General features: G+C 31.9%; 3 protein-coding genes across 6 annotated transcripts; 1 reads left to right on the plus strand and 2 right to left on the minus strand.

Moving 5' to 3' along the window:
• Positions 1-185: 185 nt before the first annotated feature.
• On the minus strand, positions 186-9,466 carry LOC134254372 (uncharacterized). 4 transcript variants are annotated; one of them, XM_062736901.1, is made up of 6 exons: positions 7,355-7,471; positions 7,003-7,045; positions 2,238-2,443; positions 1,849-2,116; positions 1,450-1,616; positions 189-1,044 (listed from the first exon to the last, which is right to left on the minus strand). In XM_062736901.1, exons 3-6 carry the CDS (start codon positions 2,365-2,367, stop codon positions 407-409), a joined length of 1,203 nt encoding a protein of 400 aa, XP_062592885.1. In that variant the 5' UTR covers positions 2,368-2,443; positions 7,003-7,045; positions 7,355-7,471; the 3' UTR covers positions 189-406. The 4 variants fall into 4 exon arrangements, with proteins under 4 accessions (XP_062592886.1, XP_062592885.1, XP_062592884.1 ...); XM_062736902.1 differs by having other exon boundaries at positions 186-1,044; positions 1,565-1,616; positions 1,849-2,443; positions 7,355-7,473; XM_062736900.1 differs by lacking the exon at positions 7,355-7,471 and adding an exon at positions 9,335-9,466 and having other exon boundaries at positions 190-1,044; positions 1,849-2,443.
• Positions 9,467-11,192: 1,726 nt separating this feature from the next.
• On the plus strand, positions 11,193-17,775 carry LOC134254370 (hemagglutinin/amebocyte aggregation factor-like). Its single transcript, XM_062736898.1, has 5 exons — positions 11,193-11,236; positions 13,522-13,756; positions 14,063-14,200; positions 15,148-15,271; positions 17,659-17,775. The coding sequence occupies exons 2-5, from the start codon at positions 13,522-13,524 to the stop codon at positions 17,705-17,707; spliced, it is 546 nt and encodes a 181-aa protein (XP_062592882.1). The 5' UTR covers positions 11,193-11,236; the 3' UTR covers positions 17,708-17,775.
• A 1,309-nt stretch (positions 17,776-19,084) lies between these two features.
• LOC134254373 (uncharacterized) lies at positions 19,085-27,362 on the minus strand. The gene is made up of 5 exons (XM_062736904.1): positions 26,935-27,362; positions 24,992-25,129; positions 23,886-24,006; positions 21,685-21,888; positions 19,085-20,334 (listed from the first exon to the last, which is right to left on the minus strand). The coding sequence occupies exons 1-5, from the start codon at positions 27,354-27,356 to the stop codon at positions 20,128-20,130; spliced, it is 1,092 nt and encodes a 363-aa protein (XP_062592888.1). The 5' UTR covers positions 27,357-27,362; the 3' UTR covers positions 19,085-20,127.
• Between the last annotated feature and the right edge of the window lie 357 nt (positions 27,363-27,719).

Here is a 27,719-nt window from a genome sequence, read left to right on the forward strand (position 1 = left end):
ATTCAATGAAAATTCACATATCTAAAAATCTTTGTGGGCAATGCTTGTGGACATAGTTATTTGAAAGAAAATTCTTCTGAAAATGGGTGTCTTCTGCCACTTTTTAAGAAAATACGGAAAAATTCACATGTTTATGACGTCACAATTACCATTTAAAAACACATGGGAGACAAATGATTTGTATGTTTTTTTCTGCATGGAATTTCAATGATTCAGAAAACATGAATTCTTATCTTTTATTTAAGATTCATTTTTAAGAAAATCATTGGGCAAGAGTTGTATTGAAATCATACCTTGCTCTTTAGACAAGGAGCAAAGTATCCATAGTACACCTACTTTTTTTCTTTAAAGGGAGGAATTATCAAAACCAGAGTAAGATTTGGAGAGATCACGAAGCATTATCGCCTTAAGATTTATTTTCGATTCCATCGGATTCAGTGGTATAACCATTTTTAGTTCTATACCTCCTTTGATGAAATTTCAGATAAAGGTAACCCTTAAACAATGTAATGTGTAGAGGTAACGCTCCTATTGCTACTGCAATACTTGCATAAAAGTACCAAACATCTTTGTCTCTAGTTACTGCACACCAAAGCGTAATCAAAACTGCATTTTCAATGTAATAAAACATGTAAAACATTATTGTAATTCTTGATTGCATTTCTTCCTTCACGTTTTCATACAACTTATACTTGCAAAAGAAAAACGTGTTTGCAAAGCTACCAAGCAACAAAAGCATAATTTCACGTTCTCTTTCAAATGCATCTAAAACTCCATTATTATAGCCTGCAACAAAAGCTATTCCAAAAGTAATTAAAATATGGACAGCAAAGAAAATAACGGAGTAAAATCTAAACTCAGAAACAAACAATGCTAAAATTATAACTCTTGGTCCAATTTCTGCTATGCGAGAAAGAAAAGACAAAATTTTCGTTGGTAAAGTTAGCTTACTTCTGTCACCTTTCTCAACGTCATGTTTAAAGTTGTACATTGATTTTGCAAGTCCCAGCACTGATCCAACCAAGGTAATATATCTGAAGTATTCTACAAAGGGATGTTTTATTTTAAACAATAAATATGTACAAAATTTAATACACATAAAGTACGGACCAGAAACAACCACAGATTGAGACAACAGGTTCTCTGTCCATGTTTGCTGTTGTTCCCAGAGCGAATACAGAGCAAACATCAGGCTGATAGCAAAGCCCAGTTTGGGAAGCGCATTCAGAAAACAAACGCTGTTGTTCGTTTTCCTAAATAATACGTGTAAGGAAATATGAAGAAATATGAAATCCTCTTAGGTAGCTGACTCGCCTGATGAAAATCCGGGAGTCCGTAATTTATGCATTTTTCACAGATATGTATCGCTTGTACATGTAGAATATTCAAAGATCAAACACCGATGTACATTGCATTATGGTTATTAAAGAATAATTGATTTTAGCTTACTTGATTTTGTCTCCCCATCGTCTGTATTTTCTATGTTGATAAAAATTTGTACAATGATTTGTGGTGCAGACTCAAAGGTTGTTTCAATCAGTCCTAATAAAGATGCCATTCTTACAAGTTCTTCAGATCTTTTGTGCATTGCCCCCACGGCTAAAATTCCAGTCAACCTGAAATTATAATTATAGGGGCACGCACATAAAGTATTTGTAACTACATGTATATTTTCTATAGAAAAGTAAACATCGTTAAAATCATCATTTTTTAAGCCACTACGTTCCTTTACCCCAATGCTTACATTTGTAATGAGAGGCATGGTGTAAATTCTCTCTCTCTCTCATTTGAAATTTATTTCGAAATTATGAAATAAATAAGAGAAAGATATTACAATCATGTACTTACAAAAATAGTTGGATAAATGGTGAAAAAAATAAGCAGCTAAGAAAAATCAATTTATTAATATAATAATTTTCATTTTTTCTTTGTGTGTTATCCTTATCGTCTTTCTTTTCATCATTCTCTTTCTTCTGATCATCATCATTTCCATTCTTTTCATCACATTTATTTTCAGTCATATCTTCTTTCTTTTCATCATGTTTTTTCTTCTGATCGCTATCATTTTCATTCTTTTCATTACTTTTATTTTCAGCTACTTCCTTCTCTTTTAGCACTATTAAAATTATTGGTATAATATGTACTAAGGCTGGAAATATAGTAAATATCAAAGACAAAATAAAAGCCTTAGTGTAATTTTCGATGCAGTAAATGTATGTCATAGCAATATCACTCACAATATCGGCTAGAAAAAGAATGATTTTTATCAATGTCCGTAAGATGTGTTTCAAACAGTATTTCGAATTTTCCGCATAACGGACTTTTCCTCTGATCCTTCTGAACCAATAAATGAAAGCTACTAAGCATGCGATGATAGTTAATCCAACAACAGTCGAGGAAATTATTATCAGGTCATTTGTGATAAAGTGAACTGAAGTGAAACCTGTTAACAAAAAAAATATTATCATTATTATTATTTATTTACATGTAAGTACACATGTCTGATATTCATAATGATACATTTCTAACACGTTAGATCTCTTAAGGGGGATGTACGGCCACATTTAGTGCAGTGAGAGCAAAATGTAAACATTTCTTCAAATGGCTAAAATACATTATATTTTGATCAAATTTTAAGTCTTTTTGATAAAGATACAATAAATATGCATAACCGAATGCATGTTGTGCATAAATAATCTATACTTTTGCAGAAAAATGCTTTTGATATGCTCCTTAGAACTGCGCAGCTACAGAATTCAGCAAAGCCTTAAAAAATCCAAAAAAATATGCAAACTGTGCATTAATGTTCTCTCTACAACCATTTGTTGAGAAAATGTCTAATTTTTGCACTTTTAAATGAAAATTTCAAGTTCAAAGCAATGTACCATTGTCTTCAAAAAGAGTGTAAAGAACCATGAAAGTAGTTCATGGATAGCAGCACGTGGTCTATTTTTAGCACAGAATCTTGTTTTCCAGACCTCTTCTTAATATGGAGGGGCATAACAATCTTTAAATGTAGAAGAGAATTACAGTTGAAAAATATTCCAAATAATATATGAACACTTTTAAAAGAGGAAAGGTGTTATAGTGTGGCTTGAAGTAATTTATTTAGTATTATTATCGAACAGTTTTTATATAGTTTACGCATTGATATTAAAAAAAATTAAACTCTTTGATTCCAGGTAAGGAAAAATGAGCACCATCAAAGTTAAAAATTAAGAGTTTGTAAGTTTGCCACAGATAAATTATATTATCTATTAAAATTTAATTATCTACAATAAAACACAAAGAAATTAGACACATAAGATTGATACGAATGACCTTGTTTTAGTACCTCCTAGTACGAAGCGTTATCAAAAATTTCGCGAAATATCTCTATATCTACAAAACCACAGTTCAGATTAGATAGCCAAACACAAGTTCTATAAATAGCATATGCTGAAGTTTTCATCCTTGTTTGTGATGTCAATCTGAAAATGACGTCATTATTCAGGTACTTTTGACGAAAAATGGTTGTCTCAATGGAACTCGTGGCACATGTATATCTTAGAAATGCCTTTGAAGTAGCGTATAAGAATTTGTTCATGTGAAGCAGTTTATTAAATGGCTTCCTATAATTTCAATCAATGATTGGATATCGTTTTAGTGAAGGAAGGCAGATGGTTAAATATGATACTTGTTATGTTGCCCGGTGAAAGCAAGTTTGAAAAGGGATGTGTTTTTAATAAAGCAATATGTTATCAAAGACCTTCAATTAAAATTTTACACTTTGAAAAATACTTCAATATTTCAACAATAATAAATATCAAATACCTAAGATATTGTTTATTTTTTGATCACCCCTCGTATATTCTGTCAAATAAACATGCATTTATAATTTTCATCACAGAGGAGCAACAGTTGAAAAGGCATGAAATCATTCAGAGTGGGTTAGGAGATTTAATGAATAACTTTTTTTCTATTTGCCCATATTTTCAAAATTACAATTGTACAAAGTAAAGAGAAAAAATCAACCTATAAACATCTTTAAAATGATGTTTGGTGGTCCTCCCAACTCAGGGAAAGATTATTGGGTCCGTATTTATAGGTGAGAAAAAAAAAATCCTTAAAATTTAAACAGAATTGTTGACGGAAGAAAAAGAAAAAAAATATCGTGTAATGGAATGTTAAAAAAATGAGTCGGGTCATTTCTAGGCAGTATTTTTTATTTTTATAACAAGTGGTATTATAAGGCTAGTACATGTTCCATCACATACTTAGTAATGCAATTTTAAAAAATCTTTGACACTATTTTGAAAAACAAACATAGGATTTTCGGGGGAAAGGGGGGGGGGGGGGTAGCACTCACTTTTTTGCGATGATAGACATAGCATATATGCAATGGACCTTTCTTTGCAAACATTGTGCTCGCTTCTAAATTTCATAGAAACAACTCATTATATTTTATTAAGATTCGCATGTTCAATGAGCGAGAGCTTACAACGTTGTCAACATAATGAGACATGATGCGTTTTTGTGTCCAAACATTACTCCATACAATGAGTGGGTCATTGCAAACATTCTTGCTATTTATGTGAGGTGCCTGAAGGATATCCTATAACTGCCTATTTTTTCTATCTAGCTTCTAAACAAAATAGACATATGTACCAACTTTTCGAATGTAAGACATGTAATTACAATTTATTTTTCATGCACTGCATATTGTTTAACATTTTCAAATTAAATGCTAAGCATCCTCCTTGCAGTGCCCCATTTGAAAATAACTTCTATCGCCACAGAAAAAAGACCCAACGTAAACACATATGTTTAGGACATTTTTATCTTTTTTTTCTTGAGTTTTAAAGTAACCAACAAATTATCAAGACTTGTTCCATAAAAATTAAATATAATCATGGTAATAAACGGATTCATCCACAGCAGATATATGCAAATGCCAACCATGTGCTTAATGGATTAATATTATCGAGGAATTTCGAGTTGTAAATAGAACAATTTTTCCCGATTTGCTGGAGTGAGGTTAAAATCGCGTTTTTTCATTAATCAGACGATGCGATGCAACAAATAAAAGTAGTAAGTAATATTACCTAATGATTATTACTTAGTAATTTCTTGTCTTGATGTTACTATGGTCGCATTTATTCTAAAATCATTGTTATTCGAACTCTGTGTGACAGAGGAATGGCGGACCAAAATAAACACATGGCCTCAGGAAGACACCCATATGAAAAATCAAATTTTCAAGAATTATGGATAATGACAAGAAAAAAACGAAACAAATGGTTGTAGCCATATTATCAATGAATCAAACTAACCCCATTTTCAATGCATTTTTCATCTCATGACTGCTGTAGCTGCGCAGTTCTAACATGATTAATTTTCTTCTGATTAAGACAAAATAAACTTAATTGTTTACTAATTTTGGTCTCTAACAGTAGGTAATTAGTGCATTAGCACTTTGAGTAACTTTGGGCTAGTTTGGTAGAGTATTAAGCGCATTCTTGGTATTTCTTAGTTTACACCAGACTAGATCAAATATGGCTTGTACATCCCCCTTAACAATTCATTAAATTTCCAGTAATTGTTCAAAACTTTCTTCGGGAGAATAAGACTTTTTTGATAATAATTATAATAAACTTGATTTTAAATGGTCATACAACAGGTATTAATGTTTTCACGTGTAGCTTCGAAACAATTGTGCTCTTTAAAAATTTTGCTTAAGATATATAATTTCAGCCTCAAGCTCATTTTAGGTAAAGTCGAAAATTTTAACGAAGAGTACACAATTGAAGGTTTTAAAGTGAAGTATGGATTTGACATGTGGCAAAATCTTGTAATTGGTACATGTAATGGTATCTTGCAATAAATCTGTACAAATGATACCTGATAACGTATATTCTAGCTTCTTTTAAAGATCTATGGTATAGAATCTTGTTTTTCAAATTTTTTGCAAATAATGAAAAAAATTATTTGATTAATCAATATTTAATAAAGGAATAATTATTTCTAGATATGGAGGAAATTGATTGGAATATTACTCTGTATATTATTTGAGATTTCAAAGTTTTGCTTAACTTAGTCTCAGTATCTCAGTATATAACACACTTAAAGGGGCATAGACACAGTTTCAACTAATTTTTTTTTTTTTTAATTTTCATAAATATTCAACTAAGGTCTTTATATTGATTATTAAAAATTTGAACTTCAGTTGTCCAGATACAAGAGAGATTTAGAGCTCCAAAACTTTTTTATGTAAACAGGGTCCGTGTCATGTTTTGTTTACATACATAAATACACTAACAAATATTCATTCAAAACAGATAATTCGAATTAAGAATTTAATTCTAAATACAAATAGTCAGTTTCTATGATTTGCTGAATTTGATTTTGCAATTAATAAAATATTTTCTATATGTAAACAAAAACAAGGCACGAGCCCTGTTTACATTTTGAAGAACTATAAGTTCTGTATCTCGCTTATTAATCGATAAATGATGTTAACATTTTTGCTAATCATTAGATTATGCCTTAATTAGGAATTGTAAGGATTAAAATCGGTTTTAAAAAATTCAGTTAAAACTGTGTCCAAGTCCCTTTAAGCATGCACTCAAACGTAGATTTCCTTGTTTTCTGGAATACTTGAAATCAAATTTATTGATACTTTTCTTCTTTATTTATGTGCATTGTTTCTAAATAAATATTTTCCTATCCTGTTTTCAGACAATTTTTTTTTAAAAACGCGTGACAAAAAGTATGATTTTGCTAACTTAGCAGAAGGAGAACAGTTTCTTCTTTGAAACGTTTTCAAGCTGAGACAATTTTTAAAAAGAAGATTGAAATGTTCAATAGTTGTCTTTATAACTTGTTTGACAATTTTTCAGATGAATTGTATTTGATAAAGAATAATTTCACCAAAAGCCAAATTAAATATATTAATTTTACAGTATGTCAAATAAATGCTTAAGAATTAAACTAAAATTCCACAGAAAAAGTTTTTAAAAATACCTGTCCTATTCTCCTGATTGACATTCATATTTCTTATTCAATCCTAAAAAGAAAGAAAAAAAATGTACTTTTTTTGAAGTTTTTTTTATTACACTAAATGCTTAAGTATTTCCTCTTTTTTATGTTTACATACTGAAACATAATTATATCATAATAATTATAATTATATATCACAGTGTTAACACACAAACGAAGATGGAAACTTGCATTGTATATTTAAGTCGAATATTATTTTCTTTAATTGTCATAGTTGCTATACATAGTTATCACTTTCACCATGAATGAAAAAAAAACTAAATTTATGTCTAGATGAGTGGATAATAAAATTTTATATCCTATGATATTTAGCTACCTTTAAATCTGCTTAAGATGTTATCAATTCCAATAAAGATGTCTTCTAAAAACCTCTGCTGTAGTTGTTGCAGTTAGGACTATATTCTTCCGATTCAGTGTCTTGTGATAAATGATTGATTGTGTATTGTTATAGAAATACTTCCCGGAATTTTCAACTCATGTAGAGACTTAAAAATATTTCATTAAAAGGGTCTTTTTCTTGGAACCCGGGGCAACTGAACAGAAAGGGATCTTTATTATGCAATCGTCTTCCGCACTCCGGGTCTTATTTTTGAGGCTACAAAGACCTCGACCATTCCGCATGTGTATTAAGGATAAATTTATACATATGTGTTATCTCTCCATTATATAAACATACAGAGAGAAAATATCTTCAATTCTGTATGAAGTTTGTCAGAGGTCAGAGGTCAATACGTGACCTAATCACATGGCGCAATAATATCTACCGGTACATAAATTATGAAATGACCTGCTCTACTTGCTTATCATGTATAAAAATGAACAAAATAAGCAAGTAAAATGATAGTTATTATTTTATTTAAAATGTAAACAAGTATTTCATACAGTTTTGGGGCTAGCTATTGATTCAACGTGTATACAAAGAGAAAACTAGGAGCCTAGCGTTTGTTTACATTTTTCTTCACTTTTGTCAGCTGAACGTTCATCATATTTTGTGGTAGACCTTTGGTTAAATTTTCATGATAAACTTTCATTTTATCTTTAAATTTACTCACGATAAATGTGTAAATCTGTTGAAAAATATCATTGCAATCATGCCATGAACAGCTGCCAAACACCTCGGCGTTTTCTTAGTTCAATGTAGGATCTAAAGCTGTCGCCAGTGTCTCCATGTTTATCAGTGTTTTACGATAAGTATGCCTTTAGTTACTGAAACCGTTGAATGTTTTTGATCAAATTGCTAATTAACTGGCTCGGACAAGTGTCTCAATCCATCGGATCCATCCATCCCTTTCTGGCGACCGAAATTCCTCAAACTTTTTATCATCAAACTTCGGACGTGTTTCTTGTGTCTATTCAGCATCGATTATAATTTTTTTACGAGTAAAAATATTCACAGACAACAATCTGTTCACTATTACTGATCACAAGTAGCCTTTCACAAAATATTCCCTTCGAAATAGATTCCTTAGCCTAATGAATTTGAAGCGTAACCGCCATGCAAGCCGATTTACACCTTTCATTTTCAAAATCTACGACGGACGGTTAGTGCAATAATTTAAATTCGAAAATATTCAATTTTCTGTCTCAAATGTATATATAAGTAATAAATAACAAGTTTATAAACTTCAGTGGGAATTGAAGTGGGTCGGTACGTGATCAAATCTTCTGAGAAGGCCTTCGGCCTTCACAGGATTTGATCACGTGACCAACCCACTTCAATAATTCCCATTGAAGTTTATAAACTTGTTATTTATTTCTTAAGTAACACAATCAAAATTTAAGATCTTTCCTTAATCGGGTGCCACACTCACTTTTAATGTGATATGTCCTTTAAAACTTTAACGACTGAATGTTTGACAAAGCCACAAAATTTGGCAAAAATTGCAAAAAAGCAAATTTACTGTTCAATATGTTTTTCAAAAAGTTCAAAAAATAAGAAATATTACATGTGCCAGATTAACTCTTCTGTGTGGGAGAAAAGAAAATTTTGTTTGTGGTATGTATATCCTTAAATCGAAGTACAGGACATCATCGGATGCCCAATAGTGATCTTGTCTTTTACTCATTACTGGTAAGTGAAGGCGAGATCACCCGTAGGTATCCGACGCTTGGTATAGGGATTTCTATGCAAAGAGCCAATAAAAATGCATAGCATACTGGGAATATAAAAAAAATAATTGTTACACGAATTTTGTTCCTCCTCATTTGATTGAAAATAAAAAAAAACTTTAAAAAATTGAATTAAACTATGATTTTTCCCGTTATAAACCAAAACCAAAATATAACGGATAGTTACCAAACAACTGCAGTGTTTTTCTTTGTACAGCAATATCCAACATTCTTGGAATATCTTGATTATATTGAACATTTTGTGTCTTTGAAACAAAATAAGGTATGTAGTGCGCCGACCTTATTTGTTGATAATCCTTAAAAACTTACATAGAAAAGAAGCAGATACAGGAAAATAATTAATTTTATTCCATCGTCTATTTTTGCTTCAAGTACGAATCCTCATTTTTCTGCCATAATCTACTCTGCTCCGTTTTTTTTTTTTTTTGCCGAAAATGACATCAACAAATATTTGAATTGAAAATTAAGAGCATTTATTACAAATGCCAATAAAATATACAGCAGTATTGTTTGATATTAAATATATGTTACACCTGTCACAATAAAAAAAAATTAAAAACAACCCAAAAGGTACATACAATAAAAAATGAAATGCATATCTTAAATTTGCCTTAATTAATATAGAATAACAATGCATATAGATCTCTATAAATATGTACACAATAAAACATACATGACTAAAAATGACAAAAAAGATGAGACTTGATTAAAAAACATGCCCATACTTAAAATAAAATGGCAAAACAATTGGGACTAGCTTGAATAAAACAATATTGGCACTAACTTTATTTAAGTTCCTAAAAGTTATTGTAGAAAAAGAACTAGTAACAATCTTTAATTGACAACAAGCAAAATACAGATTGACAAAACATGATATGACTAGCTGCATTTGAACACATAATAAGCACCGGTGGTTGAAGGGGAGGAGGAGGGTCAAAATCTCCTCCCTTCTAAAATTACAGCAAACAATGATATTGATTCAATTGGTTTAAAAGAATTGCCCTTAAAGACTGTAATCGCGTATCACGTTTTTTTTTTAATTCTTTCTTAAGTCGAGTTGTTACTTTTTTATTACGTCAGATCTACATTGATTGTATTTGAATGACAATAAAATTGTGAATTCATTATAAAATAAATCTATTTCGAAGATTAGTTTTACTGATTCATTTAGATTCTATTTCAATCATATCGCAAATCTTTGACATTAAAAGACAAACGTCCTTTGGTTACACATTCTTTTTTGAAAAATCAATAAAATAATTGTAATGTGGATAACTTCAAAAGTATAATTCAACACTCATATATTTCCCCCGTCTACAATTAGCACCAACTATATATAAATTCATTTCTTATTATCAGTTTACATAAAACATGTGGTGATAATGATGTTCAAGTATCCATAAGACAATACAAAGTAGGAGCTCCAAGGCATCAGAGGATCAGGTGCCATGGAGGAGTGAGCATTCCCTGCTGACCGGTCACACCCGCTGTGTGCTCCATGTCATGATCGGGAAATAACGGAAAACCCGTCGTCAATTCAGTATATAAATAATGGACTTACAATTGGTATGAAAAACGTCAGTCAGCATTTGACTCAATTATATACGAGAAGTGATCAAAAAGTTCGTGAACTGATAGTGTGACTTCCGTAAAACGATTAAAATTACGTTTCAGTGTTCATTAGTTTTTGAAGTAGTCATCTTTGGAAATATTTGGAAACACGTGTTCTGAAAAAAATATCAATTTAAGCAATGAAAGCAGTTTTAGATATGACTGTATGATTAGATTTCAATATATTGATCTCTTTTTAAAACATCTGTTTCTAGTTTGTCAGTTATATAATTTGAATGGACAGGTAAAAACTACTTTGATTATATAATTCCCACTAATACTGCTAATTTTCTGAAATTAAAATGTTTTTGAAAAATGTTGAAATAAATGGAGTGTCAATGAAATGGAACAGATGTTTGCCACAAACTATTATATATTCATATTCATATAAGTGTTGAAGTTTAATGTTAGGAGGACTCATATATAGTAAGACTAATTTATTGTACACACAAAAAAGGTTGGTACATTTTAAATTTGTAATGTGTATACAATGTACGTCTACAATTAATAGTGTCATTTGCTTGAGAGAGAGAGAGAGAGAGAGAGAGAGAGAGAGAGAGAGAGAGAGAGAGAGAGAGAGAGAGAGAGGAGAAGAGAGATATTTATGAGTTAGTGCTTTTATTTCAGATAAAAATAAAGATTTCTTTGAGAGTCCATGTAATCTATCAAAGTTATTTGTAGGCTTTGCTTAATTGCAATGTGATGCAATTCTAAAGAAAACGGTCGTATTTGAATACATTCAGCTCAGATATAAATATGGTCTAAAAAATAACGTAGCACAGTTAAGGTTACAGTAAGGAGGCGGGGCCTAATTTGTACGGGAAATGTTTACTATGATGTCACGCATAATATAAGGTGTTCAGAATACCACAAAATGAAATTATTTGCTAATTCAAACAGCTGGATAGCTGTATACTACATACAACTTACTATTACATGCAGTTTTGTCGTTTGTTAAATCCGACACAACAGTATACAAACGATGCATCGATAGCAATGTATACTTGTCAATGTGACGTCATCTCGCAAAAAATGACGCAGTTTTTACACAGTGAGAGGCTGATCAAGTCACATTTTGTACAATGAAAAATGTCTTTTGTTCTCAAATAAAATATTATTTGCAGTAAAATAAAAACCCATTAACTTGGATGCGATGTCTATTTTAGTATTTTATTTATAAACTGTACGTGCATTCTCCAGACAAGCGCTTCTGTCGTGTGTTTGTATGCAGATTCATTGAAAAAATAATGGAAGGGCCCTAATAAATCGATTTATTGCAAGGGCATACCCTCAATGTATCTTGTCAAAATTTTACACATAAACTCAAGAAGGATATGGAAATAACGAACAGTATTCAATCTCAACGTCCATTAAACAAATATACAAAATAAGAGCAGAGCAAACACGGACCTCCGAAACATCAGAGGTGGGATCAGGTGCCATGGAGGAGTGAGCATCCCCTGCCGACCGGTCACACCCGCCGTGTGCTCGTTGTCATAATCAGGAAATAACGGAAAAAATCCGTGGTTAATTCAATGTATAAATAATGGACTAACAATTGGTATGAAAAACGTCAGTCAGCATTTTATTCAATGATAAATTGTATTTGCTGACAAGGTCATTAAGATATTTGAAAAGTGCTGCGAACCTCTTGAAATCTTGGAAATAAATTAATTATAGCTATATTTAATGTAGTTGACCAGCAAAATATTTAACCTGCCGTCCAACAAATTAAATTTTACCAATCAAAAAAGGAAATCTATATAGGTTCGCAGCACTTTTCACAAACTACATATAGTATTGAAAAGGATTATAAAATAAACTAAGATTTTTAAGTTGATTATGCCCTTGCAATATTGAAATTGATAGATGACCTCTAAACTGCCAGTATAATTGCCAAAGTCATGTGACGTCGACATCATATGACAAGTCTGAATAAAAAATCGAAATGTCACCAACATGTAGATTTAAACCACATTACATTTTTTTTATATCAGTGAATTCCTAAAAAGATTCGCCCATCCTAATAAAGTATGTATTTTTTATCTTAAAAAATCGCGGATATTTCCATTTGTAACCTTAACTGTGCTGCGAAAACATGGAATGTGAAGTAAATCATCCAAAGCAGGTCTATCATTTAAGAAATAAATAACAAGTTAATAAACTTCAATGGGAATTGAAGTGGGTCGGTCACGTGATCAAATCCTGTGAAGGCCGAAGGCCTTCTCAGAAGATTTGATCACGTACCGACCCACTTCAATTCCCATTGAAGTTTATAAACTTGTTATTTATTTCTTAAATATATACATTTTGGATCAGAGTTTGCAATCTTTTTAATTTTTTTTTTTGTTTTCTGTTAGATATCGTCACATTATGTATAACACATCAATATGAGCAAAACATTTTCAGATCAGAATAATAATGTGGTTCAATTTCATACAGTCGGATAATTAAATATTGTAAGATCTTTTTCGCATATGCAACGTATTATAAATGGCTAGGTCAAGTACTCAAGAGCTAAGCTTAACAAAAAAAAGCCCTTATTTTAAGGCAGAAACCGGTCCAAATTTTCAATTTAATTCTTCTTTTAAAATTAGTACATACAAGGGGGGATAGTAGCTAAATTGTTCATCCTCATTAAGAACTGACCTCTAATTTGATTATTTTTATAAGATTGATACTTGTATGTAATTGCTTAATCAATCAGTCTAGATAAGCTTCGTTTTTGTGTTTTCTTATAAGATGAATAGTCTGCCGCAACTGCTTCTGGGTCTATGTCTGGTGCTTTATTTTCAAATGGTTTTTACCTGGAAGAACGAATGGGACCGTCCATTAAACTTTCAGTGTCCTCTGCAAACCCAAGCCATCGACGCTGTTGTGTCATATCATCGAGATGATTACGAAGACAGGCGTTATGAACTCCACTGTGGAAATGTTATAAGAAGTTCAGATGTAGCTGTGAACTGTGAATGGACTGGTGGGTTTATTGAAGACAAATCAATTTTTAAATACTAAATTTCATGAAGTGTTTTGGAAAATTACAAATTGCTATGCAAAGACAAAAAAAAAACAAATACTAAGAAAATCTAAACATTTTTACATATTCAATAGTATTTTTTTTTGTTTATCATGAAAAAAAAGTGAAATACTAATTAACTTAGTACGTGGAGGGAAAGGAGAGTTTTAGTTCTTCTTATTTCGCATCCATTATATGTAGCAACATTTTTTAAAGCAATCTTATTAGCTATAATATTTGCTCGATGACTTTATTATATTCTTAAAGGATACGTCAACGACTTTGACCAAGTTGTCCATTTTCAATGTCCTGGTGCAGGGTACATTAATGGAATGGCAAGTTATCACCGCGATTCTTATGAAGACAGACGTCACAAATTTCGTTGCTGTGGACCAAAAAGTTCAAGTTTGTTAAAATGATTCTTTTTATTTTAAATAATGGAATTTTACATTGAAGTTTGAGGTGAAACATATTTGATTTCGTTAGGAATGTCAAGACAAGAATTTAATATTATTTTGTAAAATATAACATTACTAATTAATAAATAAAATCTTTTTTATCGACAACAGAGAGTCTAACACTAAGTAGCTGCATAATAAAATTCTTCGGCCCCAACATATTTGTACAAATAATTATTGAATAATTTAAGATCACTACCCATTTTCATTTCAAGAAAAAGCAAGTATAAAATATTTCAGTACATTTGAATTGCTTATCTTTAATTTCTTACGAATCACACATGATTTTTAAAACTTATTTAATATACATACTGAAAGCAATCTAGAAGGGAGAGAGAAGAGAATTCTTTGCTAAATTGTCCAGAGCTTATGCGATGAATAAGATTTCGTCGTCCATTTGTCTATATATAATCTCCATAAGCTATATATTTTTCCACAGATTTCAAGTCAACAAAACCTTCCTCACAACATACACAATTTTCTTAAATCAGTGTTTAATTTCGATGATGGTTTTGTCATGGTTGCTAAAACAGGAACTGTACATGTACATAGTGAAATACTTTGACAACTTTACTATCCGCACAAATTTGGTCTGATTTTATTATAACTTAGCAAGAATGTAAACTATAATACTAAATATAATTCTCATTCTTTCCTTGTTTATTCTAGTGTTAATTAGCGGTATCGCTACATAATTATATGTATGTGCTAAAAAGAAAAAATCATTTGAAAAAAAAATTGCATGAACTAAATGCTTGTAGCTCTTAGATTTAAATACATCTTAAATGAAGCTAAAAGCAGGCGACGGATACTCTACGATACAAGCCATATCAAATACAGGGAACATACAGGATATTATTAAATTCAAAAGAATACTCCAACTTTTTTCTTCAGATTACTATTACCGTAATTGCAGATGGACTGGATGGCTGAATAACTTTGATGATCCAGTAGCGTATTTTGTTCCTGACGGTTTTGTTTTGCGTGGAGTCAACAGTGTCCATAACGATAATTATGAGTAGGTCAATTATAGGATTATATGATTATTCTTTCTTATTCCTAAGCTTGTTTGTTTGTTTGCTTGCTTGCTTGCTTATTCAGGAAATGGCACATGTCATATAGCATAAGATAGACACATAAGAACATAATTGGCACATGGAATCCAAAGAAATCGTAAGATTTCGTAAAAAATACAATTGTAATAAAACACAAACATTATATCATAAAAGACAAGTATTTAAGAAAAACATTTAATTCAGTATATCTAAATGAGACTAGGAGAATGGCGGGTAACTATATAATTTTTGTACTAAGTATAGTCATATAGCCAGGATGAGCCATGAAAGCAATAATGTGCTTATTTCCAATGGGGTCCTCATAGATTGTAATAGTAATTAACCTACTTAGCACTAAATGCCATGGTTGAATAAGAATAAATAGAACATAAATAAATAAGACAATATGTATGTTTTAAGAAGCTTATAGAATAAAAGTCATTTTCAGATATTGAACGCATTTGAAATAAAAGGTGTTTTTTTAATTCTTTTTTGAAAAGAGCTTTGTTTTTGATGGATTTTATCTCATCTGGAAGTGAATTCCACTCCCTGATACTGTAAATCACTTTTTATTCGCGAGAACTTTATTTTCGCGTAATTACGCGAGACAGTGTGCTCGCGAAATTTTAATTCTCGCGTATAACATGTATAATAGTATTCCTTAAGAATATATATGGCAATAACCACAACTCGCGAACATTTTGTCTCGCTAATCAAGAGTCAATGACTATCTCGCGAAAATAAGGTGTCGCGAAAATTTAGTGATTTACAGTACCATTTTAAGAGAAAGTATACAACTCTGACTTAACAATTCTTGGGATAAAAAAGTTCAACTTGCTGGACCTAGTTGTTCTAGTAGAGTTTTAAATAAAATGCTCAGATAAATAATTTGGACATTTCTCATGAAAAATATTAAACACAGGATTAAGTCGGAGTTGAGAAACTCCAATACTAACATTCAAGAAGACTTTTTTTTTTCCAAATTTCTCTTCCTTTGATGGCTATTGAGTATAAACCTGATAACTTTGGTTTGAGCAACTTGTAGTCTATTTTTCATATTTTTTGTCAAACCTTCATAACCAACAAGAGCAAGCATAGTCGAAATGACACTGGATTTAAGCTGAACATAAACATTTTCTTGACAAAAAAGATAAACAATCTTTATATCTAAAAAGAAATTTCAGTCGCTGATTTGTCTTGCTGATAATATTTTCAACAATTTTTTTCACCAGAGAATACATTATTTAAAAATACAACCAAATATTTCAAACATGTTTTTGTTCAATTCTGACAATAACAAAATAATGAAAAAAAAATCAAGATTGAACTTATCAAGTTTTCTTCGAGTACTAAATGAAATGCTCTCCGTTTTACCCAAATGTAGAGATAACTTATTGTCAACTCACCAATCTTGACAGAGTTCTAACATACAAGAGAGTTTTTAGAAATAACATCTGGATCTTTGTGGAAAAAAAGTATAGCAGTATCATCAGCATATAAAAGTACTTTACATTCATGGTCTATACAAGACTGTAATTAGTCATTGACATAGACTAAAAATAAAAGAGGCCCAAGCAAACTTCCTTGAGGTACTCCGCATTTTACGTCAAATAATGTAGAATTTATATTATTAGCATTTACAAGTTGTTTCCTGTTGCACAAATATGATTTAAACCATTCGATTGATTGAATATCAATAGCAGTAGGATTCTCACACAAAATATCATGATTAACTGTGTCAAATGCTTTTTGAAACTCATTAGATAAGCTGTGAAGAATCCTATACTTTCACACTAAATGACAGCACTTCTGTCGTTTGAGTGCCATATTAAGATATTTCTATAAACTTTCATATACGTAGGAGAAAACTATAATCTCCTGCTACAAAATTAATTGCAAAATCTAAAGCACAATCTTGTAATTTTGTTAAGCTAGAAAATCCATCTCATTAGTTTAACACCATATGTTCTTTAAAATTTCAAATATAGTTCATCATCGAACAAACTTTCTTCACACCCCTTATAACACTGTATAATATATTAAGTATATATATCAAACGAATTCAAATACCCTGTGCATCAAATTTAAATACTGAGTAACTGAAGATGATTTTTTTTTAATTGCATGATAATTTAAGATGTGACCTAGCTGTTTTCATTTGATATGTTTGAAACATCGCATACACGTAACTAATTTTAATATATTTTACTCTCTATATTTTCACTTTAAACATATAAAAAGAAAGGAGATTTTCATGATTTTGACCATGGGTTGACAATACTGAATTGCAATTGCTTTATCATTTTTTTTGTACTTGATTCATTTCTCGTTTATTTTATTTTCTTTCGAGGGATCGCAGATTTCAGTTTGAAGTATGTCAACTCCTCACAAGAAAATAATTGGATTGTCTTCTCAGTACATATAACGTTACCGCAGGGTAAATAAAGGCTATTTAAACCTTTCATAATCTTGTCTTTTTCTCATGATTTTTGCAGAATCTTAAATTGCCATTTTGCAATTGTACATTTGACTGACTATTGAATGCATGTGATTGAGCATGTAACATCGGCTAAATTATTTTTTTTAAAAATTGAAGAAAAAACATTATCAATACAAATGACCCATGGGCCACCTTGCTCACATGAGCTAGGAAAAACAGGATATTAGAGCATTTTAAAGAAGAAATTGGGGGCACGGTATGTTTGAAACAAACGTCTAACTGTAACATCACCTCACGTTGCATGGATCCATATAGATATGTCTAATCAAGGTTTTCCTGTTCTTGATAAAAGATTTTTCCTATCTATTCCTGTATAAAACTTTGGTTGGCCATCGTGCCCATCTTACCCTTGGGGTCATAATTAAAAAACTTAAATCTACATTGAGAATTCTTCCATATAGATGACCAATCAAGTCTTTGCTGATCTTGAAAAGAAGATATTCAAAGATCATTCCAATATACAACGTTGCCTGGTCATTGTAGCTCCACCCTACCCCAAGGGTTATGATTTGGACAAATTTGAATCCACTTAAGTATAATTTTCACAATTTATTCCAGTTGTTTATAGAGATTTTAAAAATGCAATCGATTTTCCACTTATTTGTAATTATCTCCCTTTTGGAGGAGGGTGGCTCTGCATTTGAACAAAACTGTATATTTTGTAAAAGATTGAAATTGACCAAGCAGTTCTTGAGAAGTAAAAAATGTGACGTTTACAGACATTTTGTACGACAGTTGATCAGAAAAGCTCACTTGAGCTATCAGCTCAGGTGAGCTAAAAGAATACTGCACAAATATTATCATTATTACATGTATTATCAATGAAGTCTGTTGTATTCCTTGATGATTAAAGTTTTAGAAAATGTTGCCATTTTATTGTCTATTAGAACAACTTGTAGAATAATTTTCTTTACTAAAAATTTCTTTTTTAAAAGGTCGCCCGCGTGGTGCAGTGGTTAGAGCGTCTGCTCTAGAGTCGCGAAGTAAGGAGTCAATCCTTACGTCGCGGGTTCGAATTCCACTGCGGGACGTGGAGACCGTCCTTCGGATGAGGCCCCGTGTCGCAGTAGGTGCTGGCACAAAAAAGATCCCTCACTGCTCAAAGGCCCTGAGTGCCGAGCATAGGACAAAATTTGTAGCCCTCCTCCATTAAGTGAAAAATTCTCTCGAGGGACGTTAAACAACATACAATCAATCAATCAATCTTTTTTAAAAGTATGACATTTTGTTAAAAGAAATGAAAAGAAATTCAAGAATTTTACAGGTATATTTATGCATGATGTTCATACCTTCATGGTGTACATACATTGTAGATTTAGGTAAATACATTAGACACATCTGAAAAATACTCAATACAATCACGTAATGAGGGATTGACTCTTTGACCAAGTAACAATTTATACTTATTGAATGCATTATTTCAATCTCTAAAAAAATTTCAAAAATAGAAACTTGAGTTTATTGGCAGAGTTTTCAAAAACAGCATGAAATAAATAAAAATGATAATTCAGGCACAATTCAACATACAAAATGCTAAAAAGGATTTCAAGATATCTTTTCCCAAACTACGTCAATTAACAGATCTATGTATCAGAATAGAGCTATGGATTTTACAACATTAATGACCATAAAAGCTAAATGATGGACAGCCTATGCTGGAAGACAACCAATCGGAATTCTGAAATACTTGGAATGTATAGGGACAGCTCTGGAAAGATAAGGGGGGACAAATAGATATCAAATGTGTGTTACTCAATACTGTCTGCAACAAATTTGAGTACCATCTGAGAGTAGGGGAAGTCACTTGAAAACATCTTTAAGTTTAACAACTAATATTTTCATTTCCAGTAAATTTCCCCTATGAGTCTTCACAAAAAAAATGCAGTTCATTTTTTTCATGAACTACATTACGTATGTACTATGAATAAACATGAATATCTCCATTGTTACGTCACAATACCACTCTTGGCATTAAAAAATATTGTGCACACTGTTTTGCTTTAAAAATGACAGTTGAATGGCGTAAATTTATGGCAAGTCATCAGAAAAATAATGTAAATATAAGAAATGAATTTAATTTTTGAAGATTAATGAGGTATATGAACTACAACGCTTCACCCCGGCATATTTATCATGAAGAGCTAACCCGCTTCATGAAATATGCCGGCATGAAATGCCGTAGTTCATATCCTCATGAATCTTCAAAAACTAAATTCATTTCTTCATTATATTAAGCACCAGTTATACTTAAAACAGTTCCATTTGCAAACACTTACGACAACAATAAAACAATAACTCAGTAATGCATAGCATCTGATATCAAGACTTTTTTGCTCGCCGTTTTTCCATCACAGTGAGAGTCAGAAGTGCTTTTACAATTTCTTTTCTATCCTCCATCAGCAAGTAATTATAAGGTTTACTGTAGTAAAGAACAGGTCTTTCTTCTTCTTTTAATTTCAGTGAACCATGTGATCTTTGAAGTTTTTCCATTGTTTCATCTGTCACAGATAACCTTGTAAATGTAACCTTTAAAAAAAAAGAAGAAAATTTTAAAATAAATGAAAAGAAATATTTTCTTACTAATATAATTTGATCCTTGTTTAAGGTCTAGAATAAAAAAAAAGATCCACAGACCACATTGCTTACTGAAAATGCTAAAGTCATGTGGTCCAAGAGTTTTTCAGAGGATTTTTTTCAAGATTTTCTTTTGTGTATTCCTATGCAATTCGATGTAAAAATTTGTTCTCCTAGTATGGTCCTAACCTTTCCTTAGCACTCATGATTTAAACAGAAAGATATAAAAAGAGCAAAATTTCTTATACATGTAAGGCCTAAATTAAAAATTTGGTTGTTTGCAGTTGCCTACCCACTCACTCAAAATGCACCCAACCAAAACTTTTTTAAATCCCACTGTGGAACGTGAAGGCCGGTCCTTCACATGAGACCCTATAAATCGAGGTCCCATGTCGCAGTAGGTGCTGGCAAGAAAAAGATCCCTCACTGCTCAATGGCCCTGAGTGCCGAGTATAGGACAGAATTTGCAGCTCTCCACCAGCAAGTGGTGGCATCTCAATACGAGTGAAAAGTTCTCGAGAGGAACGTTTAACAATATACAATCAATCAAATCATTTAGCCATGTTGTAATATTTTTTTTTCAATTTTTCAGGTTATTAAAACTGTTCATTTTCTATTTTTGACTTTTATTTGTTTTATCAATCAGTGGTTTATAACAAGAGTGGAGCTCATTCATGATTTGAAGGCCTATGAAAAGCCCTAACAAAATCTAAAAAACCATTTTCTTCCAAAAAATAATAATGTCTACCTACCTCCCTACGCAGTCTAAAAGTTATAGGTAGACAATTGCAAACAAAGAATTTTTTCAACTTTGCCTAATTAGAGTGTACTTGACACTGGTACTGTAATGGTCATTGATCTCTATGGTGTAGGAAAAGCTTTTCCAAATTAATAGTCTTTGCCAAAAATGTCCTCATCATTTCATAAGTCATATTGAACAAGTTAAAAATCTTTTCTATAAATATAAAAATGACAGAATAGGGTATTCTCTTAATTTTTTTACAGTAAAACTTGTGTAATCAGTAATCTGGACCATTGGTTCCGAAGAAATCAACTTCATCATATTGGTAAGTAAAACTTCCTGTGAGCACTACACAATAAACAAAGGAATTTACAATGCTGATAGGGAACTCACTGTATTTACATATAATTCATTTGATTTATTACATCATAAAACAAAATGTAATAAATGGCTTTAAATTAATAAATTATTTTTAACAGTATGTTATCTTAATCATGTTAATTATATGTACTTGTAATCACACAATTTTGGTCAACATTCAAAAGAAGTTTTGGGCATACCATTGTTTTTTCCACGGTCATTCCTAATATTGCCCCTTTACATATTGATTTGTCCAGGTAGGTCAAAAGGTCACCGACATGTTGCGCAAGTAACCCATCAGGTAAATGGCAGCTCTGGGATCTTTGTGGAGAATCTTCTGTTCTTCTGAATTTCTGTGGTGATGGTCCTGTCTCTTCATCTGTGAAAGGGCATTCCTTTTTCACCTAAAATGAAAATGTAAATGAATTGTTTTCATTATATTTATATAGTAACATATTCTCACTATAACTCTTTATAGAAAGCAGTCTACAATTAAAATATTAGCCCACCTGAAAAATACTGACCATCTACCAGGTACATTTTTCTGCTATTGACGGGCTACACGTAGGAATAATGCATGAAGAATTTTCCCCCTTTTCTGCTATATTCATTTTATTGAAAGATTTATAAAAAGTGACTACACCAAAAAATGTGACATCACAATAGGCTCATCATTTATGTCAAAAACACAACTGGTAAAAAAATGAAGAGATTTGCAGATATCTTAGGGGCTGATATTGAACCCGGGTTCAATATATCGCGGTATCAAAATATTATGCTACACCGGTACTACCTAAAAACAGTAGCAATGGAAAATACTTCTGGAAATTTTGAACTCAATAGACCAATTAATGCAATTGGATGATCAGTACCTGAAAAATGTGTTAGAGCAGCCCATCATGAACACTAAACCCTGTCCTCAAAACTTTTTAAATGCATATAATTGCAATGCAAGTAAACCTATTGTAACATTTTTTTTCATCTTGTTCTGCCATTCTTCTTCACAATAAAAAAAAAACTTAATTCTGTACTAAATTTCATATATATGTAATAACCAAACACTATATTGGCTGTGTTTTCATGCAACATTGATTATGTAAGCCTCCTCCTGATGAAAATAATGCCCTCTGCTCCACATCGGGCAATATTTAGTCCATAATAATCATGATAGTAAATGTTGCCCTCAACCCCATTCCATATTTGTATATTATTACACTTTCATGTTAAATACTAAAATCTGATTGGTTTAGATGCAGTTAACAATCTGTTCTATTACCCTCAGCCTTAGCAACACACATTATAACGGGTAACACAACGGTAATGCCACATGCATGGAAATTATGCGCGTATGGTTCACCGTAGAATTCTCAAAACGTCAGTTGCGCGTTTGAAAGAACCAGAATAAACTTGACCTCAATAAAAACTTGCATCCGATGTAGCTTACTGGAAAACAACAAAGGACAGACGAAACATGCTTGCGAGTGCAGAAATAACAAAACTTTAGATGATAAAGGACTCTTAGACATTGTTAGAGTATCAAATAAACTATAAAGAGGTCAGTAAATCTTTTTCGAAGTAGCGAGGAGTTTGAAAGCTTTCTAAAGGTGAACAAAAATGTGATCAACGATTTGTATTGCGGACAAAGTAAAAAATGAAGAAGACATTCAGTATAATAAAACTAGAGGTACTGTGAGCAATGAGCTCACTAAATGATACCCCCCGCCTCCCATAATGTCAATGTGTTGAGCACTACATGTATATATTGTTTTACGGTAATGTGTATAGAGGAATAACTCGTCCTATCAAATGTTATCCAGAAGCTTCTATTATGTGATGTCATAGGTAAACAAAACATGGCAATGTCCATGTTTTGCTCTGGGAAACCTAAAATATGTGTCGAATAAAAAAGTAAAATAGGAGGTGCACAATGGCAATATGTAATAAAGATTCTGTGAAAGTTTCATTAAATTTCACTCAGTAGTATAAGAGGAGTTGCGGATAAGAGAAAAAGCGTAACAGACGGACGGACGGAAGGACGTACAGATGAACGGAAATCCTGATCACTATATACCCTCCCGCTTTTCAAGCGGGGGGTATAATAAATGGTGCCTGTTTTAGAGGGTAACAGTGGAAATTGACACCCCTTGGTTGACAATGGTTTTCATTGGGGTGTCAATTTCCACTGTTACCCTCCAAAACAGGCACCATTTATATAATATATTACTACTGTATATATTTTTTCCTTATCAATTAAGTTAACTGCTTAGTACCTTATTTTCATTCTAATATCATTTCTTCATTGGAAAAAAATTCTGGCAGTATTCTTGATTAAGCCAACAATGGATTAATGCACCAAGGGGCACAAAAACATTACATTTCATGCAGCAAAATTTAGGGTTACCTCACAAATTGCCAAAGTGTATTTCTTCACATCTCTAGGACTAAAGCACACAATATCTGCCTTTGCTGAAACTTTTCTACCAGAAATATCTGTTGATTCTGCATCTATTACAGGATGTGCCCTAAAAAGGTAGAGGTGAGGCATGTAAGAACTCATTCATGTAGTTTACCATGTTATCATGTTTTTAATTAAATAAAGTGAAAATAAATTTGATTTAAAAGTATCTGATTGGCAAAAGTGGCTATCTTATTGTAATGTTATGAGTCCATATCTTAAATTGTTTTAAACATTCCAATTTTTGTAATCTCAACTTAAGTGATCTAAAAGCCTTTGACTTTGTCCCAGATGTGATACAACTGGATGGCTAGGCAGACAGAGAAGGTTTTTTTTTTTATATACCCCCCCTCACCCCCGAAAAAATAACAAGTAGATAGAGACAATAACTACAGTTTTCAATGACTTAGCTTTTGAACATGTTACACTATACATGTTATACTTTAATATTCTTAAATATATAGCCTCATACAGACAGAATTAGGGTAATATGAGCCAACTGAAACACAAATTCAAAATTAACTAGAGGTACTGTGAGCAATGAGCTCACTAAATGATACCCCCCACCTCCCATAATGTCCATGTGTTGCTATATTATATTGTTTTATGGTAATGTGTAAAGAGGAATACCAGGTAACTCGTCCAATGAAATGTTATCCAGAAGCTTCTATTATGTGACGTCATAGGTAAACAAAAAATGGCAATGTTTTGCTCTGGGAAACCTAAAATACGTGTCGAATAAAAAAGTAAAATAGGAGGTGCACAATGGCAATATGTAATAAAGATTCTGTGAAAGTTTCATTAAATTTCACTGAGTGGTATAAGAGGAGTTGCGGATAAGAGAAAAAGCGTAACAGACGGACGGACGGAAATCCCGATCACTATATACCCTCCCGCTTTTCAAGCGGGGGGTATAAAAATTATACATAGAGACAGCCAACAATCTGAAATATGTTAACCTGACAGATATAAACATGACATACAATAATACTAGTCTCATAACATAAAGCAAAATATTTTGAAAAATTATGAGTAATTTTGTTAACACTTACATGACGTCAATTCCAAACATCTGAAGAAATTGCTCAAATAGGCACCGATACTTTTCCTCAGATATAATAGGCTGTTTTTCTTTCAGAATATACCAAAGGCTTACTCCAAATTTCTTCATAAATGTTGAGTACTTTGATCTTGAAATAAACAAAGAATACTTTGTCAGACAAAATGTGAACATACAGTACAGGTACATCAAATACAACAGACATGTACTATAATAATCAGTCAGGGGTGAGACTGAAATCAGTCATTTATAAAATAATGATTACAAGTCATAAATTTGGTTTTTGTACTGACTAAAATTCATTTTTAGAATAACTAAAGAGAATCATTTATAACAATTTGGAGTTTACTTTAGAGTAATGGTTTTAATTACATATCATATGACTGTACTTCATCTCCGCTTGAAAAGCGGGAGGGTATATAGTAATCGTTAATTCCGTCCGTCCGTCCGTCTGTTATGCTTTAGGGTACCTATCTCTTATCCGCAACTCCTCTTATACCACTGAGTGAAATTTAATGAAACTTTCACAGAATCTTTATTACATATTGCCATTGTGCACCTCCTATTTTACTTTTTGATCTGACACATATTTTGGGTTTCCCGGCCATGGCAAATCATGGACTTTGTCATTAGTTATAACCATATGGGAAGCGGGGGGTATCATTTAGTGAGCTCATTGCTCACAGTACCTCTAGTTTAATTTTGTATCAGATCAATTTTTTATTTGTTTGATTTAGGAATGCTGCAAATGTTTGGTGCTGAGGACCATTCTTCAGCATTAAAGGAATCTTTTTCTTTGGGGCTAGGTGATCATGGTCATAATTAGTTTTTTGTACATTGATAGGTATCACTTTATTTGAGCCACAAAAATGATTGTGTGTGTTAAACTGGTAATAAATTTCCTTTTTGCATTGAACATGTTGAATCAAACACATATTTTTTTTTTCATAAACAAGAAGAACTTAATATATTCAAAGTAGTTGTGTATACAATTATTTTGATCATGTGGTATTTTTTAATTATCATTATTATACCCCCCACTTGAAAAGCGGGAGGGTATTTAGTAATCGTTAATTCTGTCCGTCCGTCCGTCCGTCTGTTACGCTTTGGGGTACCCATCTCTTATCCGCAACTCCTCTCATACCACTGAATGAAATTTGATGCAACTTTCACAGAATCTTTATTACATATTGCCATTGTGCACCTCCTATTTTACATTTTGATCAGACACATTTTTGGGTTTCACTGCCACAGGAAAACATGGACTTTTTAACCAGTTATAACCATATGGGAGGCGGGGGGTATCATTTAGTGAGCTCATCGCTCACAGTACCTCTAGTTTTATTTAATATCTATATTTATCATTCTTATTTTAATATATTAAACCCAGCAAGTTAAACATGTTAAATAAACAAAGAAATTTAACATTTACAGAAGTTAGATTTTTTTTTTGCAATATTTCGATATTAATTTCTTCAGATGTACATGATGTATCGATATGTATCATCCTCACATAGAATTAATATTATCAATATCTTACTCTATCATCCCAAACTTATTTTTCAAGTCAACTGTGACATGGGACCTACATCAGTACATGTAAGTTTACACAGTCTAATTAGGAGTACACACTTCTCTACGTCCCACGATTGATTCAAACCTGCAACGTAAGAACTTAAGAAGCTGCTCCTTATGCTACATGTCTCTCAAGCAGATGCTCTAACCACTAATCTATGCTAAATTTGACTATCATCATTCATTTTATAGCCTCACCCCTGACTGATTTATAGATTCTGTCCAGTTATTATCTTATAGAAAAAGAATCAGATAAGAAGTCACCAGTATTTGACCACTGACTATTTATTCAAGCACCTGTATTATCATGCATACTTGGTAATATACAGGCATGAGGAATCCCTTATTTGTAATACTTACATGTCTATTTCTTTGAATCTATTGCTGTACCGCAGCTTTTCCTCTACTGGCCTCGAGAAATTGAGACCTTTAAAATTGATTTCAAGCAGTTTCTCATGATTTAGATTATTAAGATGACCCAAGATATCTGTTAGCTCCTCAAGGTTTTGTATTTCATCACGCATGAGGTTATATGCCACAGCGGACATGTGCTCCATGATAATGTCAGTTGGCGATTTACGTTCAAAACGTATTCCAAGTTTTTCTATTAAACTTCTTCTCCATTCACAAGTGCTTGATGGCACGTCATTTTCAGTCGAACTTGGTGAGCTGCAACTTGGCGAAAGAGTTTCTGAGGATGATCTTGAAGATTGTCTTGTAATGTTACTTCTGCTTGCTTGACAATAAACATTTGCCTGTGAGCTTTCAGAAAATTCCGCCATTTTCCACAAAAAAGTAAACAGAGAATTTGCGCATGCGCATACGAAGCTCGCTTCACACTGGCTACCTTTTCGAACTCGGTCTTTTTGTCCCCCTTATGAATCTTACAAACCATTCGATAAAATTGGAACATACCTCATTACATAAAATGTTTAACACTTGATATGATATGAGCGTATTTTTTTTTTTTACATAATCAACAACTCAATTAAACCAGAATTCTCTTAATACATGTACTGCACAATGTCTGCTTAGTATAAGTCTCTGTTATAATATACTGTTATATATACATGCGTATAAATTCATATTTTTGATAGATCTTCTTAGATGTACTTATGATTTAGGTATTGTTTAAATATTATAAT

The sequence above is a fragment of the Saccostrea cucullata genome, unplaced genomic scaffold (assembly GCF_032062105.1).
Source record: "Saccostrea cucullata isolate Sc308-1 unplaced genomic scaffold, CSIRO_AGI_Scuc_v1 ctg1279, whole genome shotgun sequence".
NCBI classification, from domain to species: domain Eukaryota; kingdom Metazoa; phylum Mollusca; class Bivalvia; order Ostreida; family Ostreidae; genus Saccostrea; species Saccostrea cuccullata.